The 15783-nt window shown below is 41.5% G+C and overlaps 1 protein-coding gene across 1 annotated transcript in view; it reads left to right on the forward strand.

Annotated features, from left to right (window-relative positions):
- Positions 1-15783, forward strand: part of npr2 (natriuretic peptide receptor 2) — a 58285-nt gene that overhangs the window by 39963 nt on the left and 2539 nt on the right. The window contains exons 13-19 of the mRNA XM_047569772.1: positions 67-226; positions 345-500; positions 3520-3688; positions 10530-10676; positions 11323-11446; positions 13768-13836; positions 13946-14120. Of these exons, the coding sequence (XP_047425728.1) occupies positions 67-226; positions 345-500; positions 3520-3688; positions 10530-10676; positions 11323-11446; positions 13768-13836; positions 13946-14120 (1000 nt within the window). The remainder of the gene's footprint in view (positions 1-66; positions 227-344; positions 501-3519; positions 3689-10529; positions 10677-11322; positions 11447-13767; positions 13837-13945; positions 14121-15783) is intronic.

A 15783-nucleotide genomic window follows, 5' to 3' on the forward strand; every position in this document is an offset into this window, starting at 1 on the left:
TAAAGGAAAGAAAATAAGAGAAGGAGGACACCTCTTAATGCTCGACTTAATGCTTCTCTGCACCAGGGAATGAATTATCTCCACAACAGCTACTTTGGCTGCCATGGAAATCTGAAGTCATCTAATTGCGTGGTGGACAGTCGATTTGTTTTGAAAATCACGGATTATGGCTTGGCCAGCTTCCGTTCGTCCTGTGAAAATGATGACTCGCATGCACTCTACGCAAGTAAGTTCAATTTTGGCTGTTAGAGTTTGTTTGGTCACACTGCGGAATCTTTTCATTCACAAATACATCAAGTATCGTCGGGATCTTTGTTTCATTTTTGGTTTTCCCTTATGTTCAGAGAAGCTTTGGACCGCTCCCGAGCTGCTCATCTACGATCGGCATCCTCCACAAGGGACTCAGAAGGGTGATGTGTACAGTTTTGGCATCATCCTGCAGGAAATAGCCCTGAGGAATGGACCTTTCTATGTGGAAGGCATGGACCTCAGCCCCAAAGGTAAACACAACTGTCTTTTATTGGCTTCAGAGAGGCCAGCTGACCTCTGTGGCATCACACGACCGACATCCATTCAATCAGCAAACACACGGCAAGCTGATATGTAAAACATGAACATAAAAGAAAAGAAATCAAATAAACGAGCTGCAGTTGTACACACACACGTTTAACGTCGCTAATTCATGAAGAACACTATATTTCTGTTACGTTGTTTAGCTCGGTTTCCTTCTACAAGAATGGAAACAAGCGACTCAGTTCATTGACTAACTTTTCAAAGTGGACCTTTGTACCATCAGAGTATTAAACAGTGCCCCTGCAGCCATGTACACAAACAAAGAACACATGTTGGCCAGATGTCAAAGGCAGGTGGAGTACGACATTCCAAATAAAGGAAAAATCCAAACAAGTGACAAAAATGAAAAACGAAGGTGGCATGTAGAGTTTTATTTCAGTGCGCTTAACAACCATAGTTGTTCGTACTTGTACTAGTGACAATAAAGGGTTTTTTGATTGATTGATTTGATTAAGATGCTACAAGCGTCCTGGTCCTCTCAGCCAGTTTTGTCTAGAGTCTGTGTAATAGCAAAAAGAAGACTGGACAGCGTGTCGGGTAGTGGGGTCTGTGGGCGTGAGTTAACTCCCTTTGACAAGAAAAAAACTATATTAAGAAAAAAATCAGATAGATATATATAATTGCCAATGTCAAGAACATACAGTCCAGTGTGAGACTTCAGTATTCTGAATAAGACAGATACGTTTAGTGTGCATCCACCCATTCCTGTATTTCCCATAGCTGGTAGCTGGAGTCTGTCCTAACTGATATCGGGTGACATACAGTGTGCCTTCTGGACAGGTCACCAGTTCATGACAGGGCAGCCATTATCACTAAAACACACACCCATGGCCGGCGTAGAATCCCCAGCTGATGCAGCATGCATGTCTCTGGGCTATGGGAGCACCTGGTTTTGTATCCAGAGCTGTCTTGCTGTGAGGCAACAGTTTAATGACTACTACTAATGAAAATCCTATGATGTATAAAAAATAGATATACTTAAGAGATTCCACCATCCAATTAAACTGCCTTCATTTAATTTGTGAAACAAAGACTTATTAGAAAAAGAACAGCACCAACTCATCACATAAAGTAAAGTTCTAGGAAGAGGTCTGTCCATGACTAGCATAGGCAGGAGGAACGATTACAGCGAAACAACAAAAAGTGTTGACGGATCTAAAAAGAAATGTGAGCCTGTCTTTTTGCAACAATGCGCCCAAAGAAAAGAAGACAGTAAAAGACAGAAAAAAATAAAAACACACCGGCCATCTGAAACCTTTCATACCTTTCTGTGAAAATTATATATTTGTGTTCTAGATTGGTAGGTCGAGCCTCCAACACTGACAGGGAAAAAAGCACACAGACAGAAAATTATATCTTTGGACAACGCATTCCCAGAGTGAGCTCATGCATTGCTGTAGCTTTCTCTTCTTAAAAAAAAAATAAAAAATCCTCATTGTTTTCATCTTAAATTAGCTAATAACTGCTGCCACTTTGGCTTTTCGGCTTCCTGCACACATGCTGGCCATTGTGGTTTGCCAGCATCCACTCTTACCTCAACTTCTTCTGCTTAGTGATGACAGGGGAAACTTCAGCTTCTAAAGGAATTCAGAGGAGTTAGCTTCCACACAACTAAAAGTGGATGAGTAAACCCCCCCTGGGTAGCTTCCTCCATGTGATGACTTTCATTAACCTTTTATTCATAGTCATGCTCAATGTGGATGAAGTGGCTCATACTAATCCTTTAACAGGCTGAGAGCAGTGAAAGCCACCACCTGCACTCGGGAGTTTGAATGTGTTAAAAGAGATAATGTGACTGTAATTTCTTGGTTTAAAATAAAAATTCAAAAGACTTTTATGGATCTTCCAAGATGTTGGCGATATCAGGAAGGAGAGGATATCGAGGAACCGTTTTAGGAAGAATGAATATGATTAATGGAACCAAGACAGAAAATCAGCAACGAAAAAGGGGCACTGATGAATGTATCAATGCTGAATGTATTAACAGAATGTTAACAAACGAATAGCAGTATTCCTGAATATGGGAATAAAAGTTCACTCTGTATGAGCCATTTGAGAACAGCGTCTCCTGCTTTTAAAGCTACAAAAAATACTCTGAATGCTAATCAGAGACATTTGCAAAAGTGTGTTAACACGATGAGAGCTCTTATTAAATACAAGCTCATTAAATGTAATTTGAAAAAATAAAGGATACGTCACAGACACTGCAAGGAGCTATCAGGGATAGTAGTGTGTGGTCAATATAGTATTAAATACAAGCAAAGCAAGAAACATTGCCATCCCTTTGTCTTTTTTTATTATGAGTATTGCAATATAATGCCTTGACATGTCATGCTGCAGTGTGTTGCAGTCAATGATGACTTTAGCTTTTACTCCCAATGTGATAGAACAGATATGTGCTGTATGTGACGCTGACAGAGTCTTCCACAGATACGAAGAGTAAGGTGGAGCCTACCGCAGAGAGATTAGTTATCAATGTAACATGGGTTCTATGAAGACACAACGTCAGAAGAATGAAAAAGAAACTATTTTCCAAAAAGCATCTTTATTATAAGCTGTGTAAAAATCTTGTCTAAAGATACATTTTTTTTTTTGTCCTGATATTTTTGGAAATTTCCATCCTTGACCTCAGTTAGATGAGACAGCGCCAATTTAGCAGAGTTTATCAGAGAGACTGGAGACAGGGACACATAAGCTGCCTCCGTCCAGAGATAATAATGCTTGCATACCGACATGGGTGTTATGTCCTAGACGATTTCTGAGAAACCTGTCATATCAGTCTGTGCATGGACAACATCAACAAGCGCTAGGGCAGCACTTCAGTGGCGACAGAGTAGCTGGGCACGCTTTACTGTTTAGTTACTGGTAGTGGGAATGCAGCACAAGAGCCTTCTCCTTCAGACACACACACACACACACACTGAACCTCTGTCTTCTCCACCACAGAGATCGTACAGAAGGTGAGGAACGGTCAGAAGCCGTACTTTCGGCCGACCACAGACAACAAATGCCACTCGGAGGAGCTGACCATACTGATGGAGGGCTGCTGGGCCGAGGACCCTGCAGAGAGGCCTGACTTCGGCCACATCAAGATCTACATGGCCAAACTCAACAAGTGAGACCCACACTTCCCAGTCCAGCCTGCCAGTGTTTTCTTTTCTTTTCTTTTTTCCATTCATCCAAATTATAATAACCAAACAATATCCCCATGGCTACACCTAGCGATGAGTGAGAAAATATTTTTTGTTATTTGGACAAGCTGGGCATTTAAGAACAAAATTCAGTTACACCAGATATCATGTAATTAGAGCTCGAAGCACTCTTAATTAATTAAACGTTATCTACACTTTTCCAAAGCTGAGATAATTAAAACAAATTTCAATGGTCACATGTGGTTTTTCCCAGACTATCAGTGCCTTCCCTGCCAAGCCAAACAAGTGAACACTGACTGTGCTGTGAGCCCAGTGTTGCTCTGACTGCTGTGAGAGTTGATACGATTAAGAGATTCAAAAAGGCAAAGAAACATGTGCTGGAAATCGCCAAGACAATATTGGATAAAAGGATGTTTGTAATTCCTGACAGGCTGTTCTTCACAGGAAGCGCCCTGCGAGAGTGTGTGTGAGTCCGTGTGTCTCTGGTATTGTGTCCGATGATCCCATGAATCATTTATATGCATATTTTGGTGCTGGGTTTTATGTAAGAAGGGAGGCACACATGTTTTCCCTTGAGTAGGACAGCTCTGTCAGAAACAGTTACTGTGTAAAATGTCACTGCTGAAGCCTGCACACATACACAAACCTGATTTATAATACATTATTGGATTGATTTTTGCATGGGCCTAAAGGTGCTATTTGAGACAAGACCAGTGTATGAGTACAGACTGAATTCACAATGCAGAACAATGATTCATTATTAATCATTAATACATCATAATTATATATGGAAGTCGTTATTAGGAGTTTTCCTTTTGTGAAAGCAATGAGCTTTATCTGCAGTGTAGCGCTGTTTTCATGACTAAAAAGTGTGTGAGTGTGTGATCAGAGTGACTGAACATCCCACTAACTGGTTATGAGATTATGAAGCTTTGTCCAGAATCGCTCCCTAATCACTATACAGTCTGTGAAGTTATTCACTATATTTTGTTACTATTTGCATCATAGAAAGTGATCTTGAGAATAATCACCTTTAACCCTAATGTGACCTGCCCAGAGATAAAGATATCTCTGTGTTCCCCTGCGGGCACTTGGTCGGAGCGTGACTTCGGAAATTTTAGTCAAATCCCAAAGGTTTCCCAAAAAAACAACACAAAAAAACACCCATGGTACAGAACTACATGCAATTTTGCATAAAGATATTTTTGGTATAACCATGTAGCCATAATGACACCAGGACCTTTGTTTTAAATGGCGCACCTGGTCAAAGCTTCTTCAGTGCATGTGGACCAAGCGATTCTTTACATGTACTGTAGTCATAAATGTGAGAAAATCCCAAGCCCAGTTTCTTCACTGAGTGACTTCACTCAGCAGTCGCCCGTGGTTGTAATGTTCGGGCTGTCGGCTTTAGTTGGTCTTCCTGTCCTGTGAGTTGTGGCATGGAGATCAAAACACAGGTCATGGTTCATTACACTGAGTGGCAACTTGGAGCTTTCTGCTGCTTCTATGGTCGTGTTGTGTGGTATCACAGTGTGCAGCAGTCTCTGTGGTGGAAATATTGATTTATGGCTAAGTGCTGATTTTCTCCTGTTGATACCAGTCATGGACTGTACACATAAGATGGATGTAGCCACAGTGCCTTTTGCTTTCAGGACTTCTATTTCCAAGCTTACAGTTTGACCGTGGCGTTTTTTTTGTTGTTTTTCTTTTAACTTATGTTTTTGAGTCAGAAATGACTGTAAGAACTGTAACTGACTGTAAGATATTTGGATGATAGGCAGGAGGAGTGAAGGAGTGAAGGAGTGAGAGCTGGTTTTAAATGGGAACCCAAGGACAGCCTGTCAGTCACTCCAGACCAAACATGTCAATCAAGCCAGGCACAAATATACGTCTGTTTGAGATGTACTACTGACTCAATTATGGAATTGTTTCAGAAATGATAACCAGGACATTAATTGAGAAATCTTAACTTAGCTAATGGCATCGTCATGATAAGTTGATGATTTTTGAATGTGATTCTATTGGAGGCAGAGATTTTTTTTTTTTTTTTATTGGAGACTTTTCAGACCCCATGGCAACATCCATGTTTTCATAGAAAAAATAATGCTAATTAGCTTTTTTTGTGCTTCAGTTGGATACCTCACAGAGTTACAGTGAGAAGGTTCACCTTAAGTTACTGCTGAGTAGGAAATTATTGCTGTGTAGTCTATAAAGTAATCATTTTCACTTCCTATGTGAAGTACTAGTGTCATTACAAAAGAAGACAAATGGCTGAGCTTTCTTTCCGTTTGTCTGACTTTTTCTCATGACTCCCGGGACTGCAAGCAGAAATATAAGTTGGGTTTAATTCAATGGAAATAAATCACATGTGATGATGTACAAAAATAACACAGCAAGCAATGCCCAGTGAGGTTTCAGCAGGGGGTTGATCAGGATAATCCATTTAATAAAAAGTAGTAAAATGAAGCAAGGATCAGATTTTCTTTTATAGTCCATTTTTAATTACACTGATCTTGCAATTTTTGGCCATTTTCCAGTGTGTACTATTATCTAAAATAGGCTCGTTCTTGCTGTTGGTCTAAGTGTGATATGAGCCTGCGGAAATGCTACATGTGCTTTAAGACAAGTACAAGCGTATTTCCATAAACGCCTTTAGTCGTGAAGTCAATGCGGCTGTGACGTCAGAGATGTGACAGTAAGATGCTACACACCGTTGCATTCAACATTTCTTTATGTTTTGTTCCATATTGTGTGACTGCTGAGCCTATATTCTGGCGAACAAAGAATATTCACTCAACGCTGTGGTGACAAGGTTACTGTTAATTCTGTTTGAATGCAAACCTTTCCATTACATTTCTCTTGTGCTTAGAAAAATGTAATGGGAATTGATAAAAATGTATAACTGCTTAGTGTCAGAGTTCAGCGACTATATAAGAATCAAGTCCCTAAGAATAATCTCTTGAATTATGACACATATTTCAAGCCTCTGGTCAGGTTCAAGCAAAAGATTTATTAATAATTATCGTCTAGCTCAGTGAAAAGTGCAACATGCTTCATTATGATAATATTAGGGTTAGACCCATCCGTCAACACTATGTTGTTTTATATCCACATCTGCTCACATCCTCCTTTTCTCTTGCTGTACGAGAGAAAAGGACAGCGCTTACAATAGATGGCACTTTGAAACGTGAAACGTAACTACGGCTGGTAATGAGATGAGCGTGTGAATAACCTGCGCGAGTGTGTTTGACTGGAAGTCAGTCTCTAGGAGGCGTATGTTAACTTTTCCTTTTCAGAAAATCCTGTTATATTTGATGAGTGGTTGGCAGAATAAATATAATATAAAAAAGAGTCGTTAAAATGAAAACGCTAAAGTGTGGCGCCTGCACAATAAACTACAAACCAGTTGATTTGGAAGGTGTTTTAGAAGGGATTCTGTAAACACATGTACTGTGTGCGGCTGATGTGTTTCTCCTCTCAGTCTGATTTCTCCTCTGTAAATTCTATAATTTAACGCAAGATGAGTCCTGTGATGTATAGCTCTCCATTTGGAGTGGCTTGAAGTAGAGAGCTCCGTGTGACTGATAACCTCGCGGGCACTCAAGGATGCTCTTGACAGCTGCATGCTAAGTCCCTCCTCGTGCGAACGAAGCCCTTCACCTAAGAGGCCTGTGCGTTAATGCACTGTCCGCCGGTTATTTTCATTAGGTAAATGTATGTTGTTGACGTGACGTGATGGATGGGCTGTTATTTTTGGTGTGTGTACTGCATGAGTCTCGGGCTTGAAGGACGCGGTAACAAGGGGGGTGTTCAGGAGTAAACGGTTCGGTTTAACCCACACTGGGACCTGACACTTTGCACACCATGAATAGCTGACCTCTAACCATGGACAAGTCTGTTTGCCAATACAACTTACACTGCAACAAAAAATGATTTCAGTTTGTGTGGAACACTGCTTACATGCTGGCACCTTTCAAAATGCTTCTCTAATCCTTAACTTTGTATGACCCAAGTGATAAAAAGGCAGTCCACATCCCACTGAAACATAAGTATGTATTTCCTGAGGCATGTATAGCCCCTTTGTAAACAAAAAAGCACTCTGAGAGCACGCACCTCTGCCAAGTTTGCACAGCCCTCTGTATTTGTTTTAACAGAGGAAATGTTCTGAAGTCTTAATCAGCATCTGGAGCCAGATCTACATCAGGATACACGGAGACTAGCTGATCATGGTCTTAATTTTCTGGAATTGCGCAATTATGTCTGGGGAAAATTTGAGCTTTTGACAAGGAAATCAGAAATAATAGGACAGCTGCAGTAGCATACCGTAGGGAAATGTCATCAGGTTACATAAGAGTGAATTAAACCGTTTAATTCAATCAGCAGTTTTTATTTTCAGCTTGGTATTTATTTCAGGGTAAATAGTCAGTCATTTGATTTTACATAGTTGGTTGGGATGAGATGATCATGAATCTGTGACTGAAAAATGAATTTTGACTGTGGCTTGAGGCTATTTCTGATTCCAATTGGTTTCCAATACAAAAGCTGTCTGTCAAATGTCGGTACTCTTTATTTATCTGATCAGCAACAAGGTGGAACTCCCCACATCCTGTTTACATACCATACATCACTGCTATGCACTGTGCCTGCTGCACTCTAATCTCATTATGTAACCTAATGGAGTCATCTGTAGCGTCTGTCCAGATCCCGATAGCCAAAATTTTAGAATGACATTAAATTTCAAATTTCACTCAGTTAAATGTAATTGCGTTCACAGCCGGAGAAACGTGAAAATCAGGGAATGCACACCAGCAATGGCTGGTCTCACATGACAGCAGCACGCCAAAAATGGTCAACGACTGTTAACTCGGTGGCAAATAATAACTATGGACATTCATGAGGGCGGCAGCTGTCCTCTCTCCCCTAGCTGCTGACAATCTGTGGTTTCCATTTTGTTTCTGTTTACATTAGCAACAATTGTGACAGCAGTGTTAAAACAGATGGTGCATTGTCAAATGTCATGGGACAGAGCTAATCATACCCGAAATCACAGTTATTCTTTGATCTGTGTTTAAACTTTGCACCAAACCGCCGTGAAGCTGTGAGCCAATATCTAACTGAAATGGTCTCTGTATCATTATGCCTGCCATGCGGGCCCCTCACAGTCTTCACTCACCGTTGTGTTTGGATGAATGGTGGGAAAACATGAGTGTCTGTGATGCACGGTGCGTGGCCTGTGTGATTGCCTTCGGTGCCTTGATACTCATCAGCCCTTCGTGTCTCGCTCTGATGTTTTGTTCTTCAAACTTAAACAAGGCGTGGGTGCGCGTAGGATCTGTGACCCACAAGAAACATGGCAGGACGCCAGACATTGATGCTTTTAGCCGCCACGGTGGTGTGGATGACTCACCTTCTTGCTCCGTTGGAGAAGCTGCTTGTGGATGCATGTGTGTCAGTGCGTAAGCATATGAACGTAGAGTGTGACACAAACATTACACAATGTGCGTTGTATAAAATTGAACTTGAAGTGCTATGATAGCAGCAGCAGGGATGAAAATAAAGTGACCTGTCCTTCAGTGTGTTTCCTCCGTGCGTGAAGGCAGCAACAGCTGCTCCGTGTTCATACGTGTCACATATTGTATACTAAACTCAAATATAAATGGCTCTAATGGTAGAGTTATGGGCATTAATAGCGTACCACTTTACACTTCTGGATGTGTTGAAAGAGAGAAAAGTAGTTAAATCTTCTAGGTGAGGCCTCTGAGGGATGACTTTTACCTCAAGTCATGTACACAGATATTTAACCTTTGAAGCCTCTGCGGACACTCCGCAAAGCTGAGCCTGTATCTGTCAAACTGCTGAAATACTGTTATTCCAGTTCTCCGTTAATCCAACTGCTCACCAATTTTTACACATAAAGGTCAGTTTACTGCACAGCCTGTAAAAACCGCCCCGTTCTGTGAGTCTGAAGGTCCTTTGTCAAGTCAGGAGAAAGGAGCCCCGATGACGTTATTTCTGTTATGTCAGCTTTGGCTTAAGAGGCTGAATTACAGGTAGGGTAGAGTAGGTTTAATAAAGAAATCTTGAAGTTTTGAAGCTTGGCCTCTGCTTCAGGACTTCTCAGGAATAGCTGCCAGATTCTATGAATTTTAGTTTGTCTTTCTTTATTTTCCACACAGGTGTACAGGATATTTTGAAGAGCTCCTCAGTATCTTAGATATTCTCTACCTCTTTTATAAGTGCTGTTGTCTCACACAGAATGACAAGGGATTCCACAGGAGTCAGTACTCGGGCCTGAGCTCTTAGAGTGTTTGCAGCAAACGAGTATGTCTGTGAAGGCTTTCAGTAAATGAGATACAAAGATGATAACTAAAGGAGGCTCCCGGATAAACTGTGTCTGAATTTCTTGACAGTCGAGTTGCACTGTGGGTAATGTAGACAGTGTGTTTTGACACTTTTTGAAGTTGAAAGTGTAGTGAATTCTGGTTTATTCCAACTTTGGTTTTAGTTTGATCGTTTCTGTCAATTATGCTAACATTGCACTCTCTAAAACAATTACTACGATGTTGATTACGTTGCAAGGAAGTGTAATGATAAAAAAAAAAAAAAAAAAAACTCAGCAGGCAATCAAACCAGTTATAAACAATGCCAAAGTAAAATTGACCGCATCTGAAATGTTCCAGTTTTACTTATCACCTTTGGGTTTTTTTTTTTTTTTTTTTTTTTGGTTTCTGTTAGCAAATCTTCTGATTCTTACTTAGTGATTTTTTTTTTTACTGACTTACTGTTTGTTCATTTGATCCACAGGGAGGGCAGCACCAGTATTCTCAACAACCTGCTGTCCAGGATGGAACAGTACGCCAATAACCTTGAGAACCTGGTGGAGGAGCGAACGCAAGCCTACCTGGAGGAGAAACGGAAAGCCGAAAACCTCCTCTATCAAATTTTGCCACAGTAAGGAGACAGAATGGCTAAATCTGCACGTTTGTCCCTCCAACCAAAAGCTTCAAACTCCAATTAACTTGCACTGAGCAGATAGGGTGAGAGTTACCAGCCTGGCTCGTCACAATTCGCCGGCTGCGCTAAATCCTCGTATTAATTAAAGAGCCAGAATTCCTCCCAACACTGTGTTTTATTAACTGTTACACATTTCCCCGTGGTGCGATCTCACTGCAGATGAAAGGGAATGGAGATGGCTGACAGGCAAACTGCTCATTAAGGCGAGACAGTAGAACAGACAAGATAGTGAGCTGAGGCGTTTGGATAAACCACAGGCGCAACTTTCTTTCTCACCCATTTATCCTCTGTTACTCCCATCAAAGCCAGACAGACCAGAGAGAGGCCTGAGAGAAAGACAGGCATCGTTTCTCACCACACTTGTCAATTAGATAAACTGACTTCTGCTGGGGCGCCTTTTGGTCGAATGTGTACATAAGGCGTCGTGTAATGCAGTTTTAGAAATTCAAATCTTTAGTCAAACCTGATAATCAGCAACAAAAAAACAACTTGTTTTTGTTTCTTCTGCTCCACCCTTGTTTTTTTCTGACCGTATCCCTTGATTTGCGGCAGCCTGACCTCATGTCTCTCTCTCTGTGTGCAGTTCAGTAGCAGAGCAGCTAAAAAGAGGGGAGATGGTGCAGGCAGAGGCCTTCGACAGCGTCACGATTTACTTCAGCGACATCGTGGGCTTCACGTCCATGTCTGCCGAGAGCACGCCGCTACAGGTAGGCAGCTATCAGCGCTGAACTGCATCTGTAACTTCTTCACATTCCCAAAGACTTTAAGTAACAAGTTCTCATTTTCTGACTTACCTCAGCATCTCCCCAGCTAATTTGAAATACTTTTCAATACCAGCGATTGTGATCACATTTTCGGTGAATTCTCCTTCTCTAGTCAGGCATGAAAGCACTCACCAGTATCAGGTCTCTACCTACAGAATGTCTCATAGTTCCCACAGTGTGCGTTCCCACACAAGGGTTGCGACTCAGAATAGTACAGTTGTTGGATGGAAGAGTACGTTGCCGCAGCGTTGAGTCACATTATGCGACCGCATGATATCTCACGCTCACTTCAATACTAAGGCTTCTAGAGTAAAAACATCATCTGGCAAAGGGTCTCAAGTGCTAATGGCCAATCTCACACGCTGAGGTGAAACGCTATCAACTCAAGGACAAACTCATCTTCGTCACGTTTTTATTTTCAAGATGTACGGAAGGAAACGATCACAGAAAAATAAATAATATCTAGTACTTTGATGCTAGTAATAGAAGGGCCTTCAAAATCTTCAAAAACGTGCAGAACTGCTGTTTCCTGCAATTAAATGCATCCAAGTTCAGGAAACAGTTCTTACACAAATCTCTCAAATAACTGAGTATGGTTTGATTAATAGAAGCCGTTAATAATATAAACAGGTTTATCATTTCTATTTCTATGACATCATTTTATTGCACATTTATTGTCATTCATTGTCTGTTTGTACTACACTGTCTAGTTATCTGGTTGTACAGCAGCATTCTCACTTCATAAAGAACCATTCCTGAAATATTTACATATCGGGTTAAAAAAAAGGTCTTAACATCCGCAACAAGGACGAGGTAACAGTCCTTTTCTTCCAGTCCTAAATAGTGTCTGCAGTGTTCCTGTCGGGTCACACACAGTTCTAGAAACCCGCAGCCAATCAAAGGCTTCACCTCGTCTCGACCTGTAATTGCAGAGGTCCTCCATGTACCCAAACAGCCACTTTCAAAACACTGTACAGCATTCCTGAGTTCCATCATCCACCCTAAAGTACTGTGTGTGTGAACACATGATGGATGCGCCTGCACCCACAGTCAGCCCGCCTAAGATTTTGAAGTATAATGCAGTCAGCTGTATCCTCCAGCCCAGAAATGCAGTGTAGTGTGAAACGTTGTGAAACATCCCACGATGTAACATTCCCTCTAATTTAAGTAATAAACCAGAACTGTGTAGAAAAAAAATGATCAACAGACATAAATAAAAAAAAAATTTGAGGAGATAAATGTGAGTTCCAAATAAAGCCAATATGAATGAAACAGTAACTGAATTGAATGGATGTGAATTATTCAGAATTAATGCAAAGCAGAAGCAAACTTAAACAGGAACACCTTCCACGTCTGATGAATTGATAAATGTGTACATTTTCAGTATTTCTTTTATAGTATTTTTGTGCATTTAATGCCATATGAGTTTTTAAATCTAGTGTGACATTTTTTGATTTAGTCATTTTTTTTTAGTCTTTGTTGATACTAACCAAATGTACCTCATTTGCAATGTGGAATGTGAGTTAATATTTGCCAATTTAGATCCAGGTCCATCACAGATACAGAACAAAATAACTCGGGTTTGATTAAGAGGAGTGAGGAGTGGGTTTTCTCCAGGTGGTGCGGCTTCTTCCCACACACCAAAGACATGCTTGTCAGACTAATTGGTGATTCTAAATTGGCCATAGGTGTTGGTCATTACTCTGTTTGTCCTGTCATATACTTGTGACCTGTCTAGAGTGAACCCCGGTAGTCGCCGAGTGTCAGCTTGGAACAACTCCAGCACCCCTACAATCCTCTAACTATAAGCAGTGATAAATAATGGAGCCATGGATTTTATTTTAGCTTTAGTTCAGAAAAAAATTAACATTCAACATTCATAGTACATATTAGTGATTAGATCAGTCAAGTGCTGGCACTGCTGCTACGCTGTAGCTAGCACCAGCTGATACAGTTCTCTAAACCTGACACAGATTGTGTTTGTAAGTTCCATCTGTGGGTGTGATCCATGATCTTGTAAATGTGTTTGTCAGTAAGCCTCATCGGGCCGTCATCCAGCATGAGATATAACGCTAGTGACTGTGAGGTTTTGCAGACACTAGTCTCTCAGTCTGTCAGCCGTTTAACAAATACAAAACACTGCATGTCTAATGTTGGATTTACAGTGTGTGCTTTTACGTTTTTCATTCCTACTTTCCTATACATGTAAGCTAAAAAAAAAAAAAACACACAAACCTTCAATCTGTTCCTCTTTCTCTCTACAGGTCGTCACATTGCTCAATGATCTGTACACATGTTTTGATGCAATCATCGATAACTTTGACGTGTACAAGGTAAGTCGGGATAATCAGTGAGTTTATCACGTTGTTTGGGTTTGACTACACATATGCTGGGATGTCTGCCTGTAAAATGATAAGAAACGCAATGTCTTCTCTCCCACAGGTGGAGACCATTGGTGACGCCTACATGGTGGTGTCCGGGCTGCCGGTGCGAAACGGGAAACTCCATGCCAGAGAGATCGCCGGGATGTCGCTGGCCCTGCTCGAGCAGGTCAAAACGTTCAAGATCCGACACAGACCCAACGACCAGCTGAGGCTCAGGATAGGCATACACACAGGTGAGTCTGATCTGGAACTGTGGAAGTCTGCACCGAGATGAGCGAAGCACAGATGGACCAAGCCCCATCATTTATTTTCTTTTGGGTGCACTTTTCTGCTGAGTGTTCCTCATTTTCTGGCAGGGAGAGAACACTGCTTGCAACAATTGACGAGTAGGTACAGTGCGTCCACTTACAACAGCTGCATCGATCTCATTCACGCTCGTCCCCGTTTTCGAGGCCATTCTTCTTTCGCTATTTTTATGCCTCTGAGGCAGAGACAGGCCTTCCCAAGAGGCATCATGTTTTAACGCTGTTCGTAGGTTCATCCTTTTCTTGGGATTTCAAATTTAGCATTAATGTCCGAGTGGACTCAAGGATGAGTTTATTACGTTTCAGTGGTCAAAGGTCAGGTCACTGCAGTCTCACGTTTTTGGCCACACAAATTATGACAAAAGTTCTTTCTTTATTTATTTCCTTCCACTCTCTGGATGACAACCAGGACAGGGGGTTTCTCCTTTCTCTGGCTCCCGTGTTCATCTGTAAAAATGGTCTCTAAGTGACGACGGCATGTCACAGGAATCATACGCAACAGTATAGTATACACTACCAGTCAAACGTTTGGACACACTTTCTCATTAAATTGAACGAGAAAGTGTGTCTAAACTGGTAATATTTGTTATACTTTTATTAAAAACCTTCACCATCGGATCACTGAATGGAAATTCCAACTTGGTGGGTGTAGACCCTAACTAGTTCAGTGATGTGTCTATTTTTCCCACTCTGGCCCAAGAGGATGTCTATTATTAACTCTCCTTTGACTCTGTCAACTTCTGAATGTCCCAGAGAGGGGACTTTTTTGAGTTAAAAAAAAAAGAGAGAGAGAACACTTTGTTTATGTGAACTTACATAGGATGTGAAGAGTGGTGTGTAGGGTGTCACTGACCCTCTGTATCCTGGCAGAGGTGGAGTGTGATTGGAGCTGAGGCGGGCAGGTGACCCCATGGAAGGCATCTAGCAACTTGAGACCACCTGTCACTCAAAGAAGCCACACCCTTAATTATGCGTAACTGCATAATACTGTTCCCAGAGTCCCTGGAATCATAGCGAGCATGAATCAAGTTCAACCCCGGCTTGCCAAAGATTGTGTTTCGTATGTTGCAGAGAGGTGTTTCTGATTTTGTCAAAATTTTGTCTTGCTAAAGATCTTTAAGAATAGCACAGTACAGTTCAATGGCAGATCACACTACAGCCTCCAAACTGACCAAGTGTTGTTGGTTGCCGGCTGGTGTACCTAGAGAGCAGCAGTGGTGATTTGTGACTTCCCACTTCTCGATATCCACATGCAGACTGGACATAAACACTCAGGATGTTTTGTCATCATCTGTCTGCACCGTTTAGTCTGACGTAATTTACAAGAGGCTTCGGACGCAGTATTTAGACTCCGTTAGCTCATAGCAGCTCTGCTTACACTCTTATTCAGATACTTGACATTAAACAGGAATGTACTCGCGCGCGTAGGCTGCCGCTAAGCATTGTGAAACTCATTTAAAGCACAGTTTCCGATTGGCTCAGACCTCTGCCTTCCACTTCAACAACCCCTTTCACCGGAGCGATTGTGTGGTGACAGCAGCTCCTCGCGTTGCGCGTACGAATGTTCTTTTCTGCTGTCAAGCGTGACTAT

The sequence above is a fragment of the Mugil cephalus genome, chromosome 19 (genome assembly GCF_022458985.1).
Source record: "Mugil cephalus isolate CIBA_MC_2020 chromosome 19, CIBA_Mcephalus_1.1, whole genome shotgun sequence".
Taxonomy (NCBI): domain Eukaryota; kingdom Metazoa; phylum Chordata; class Actinopteri; order Mugiliformes; family Mugilidae; genus Mugil; species Mugil cephalus.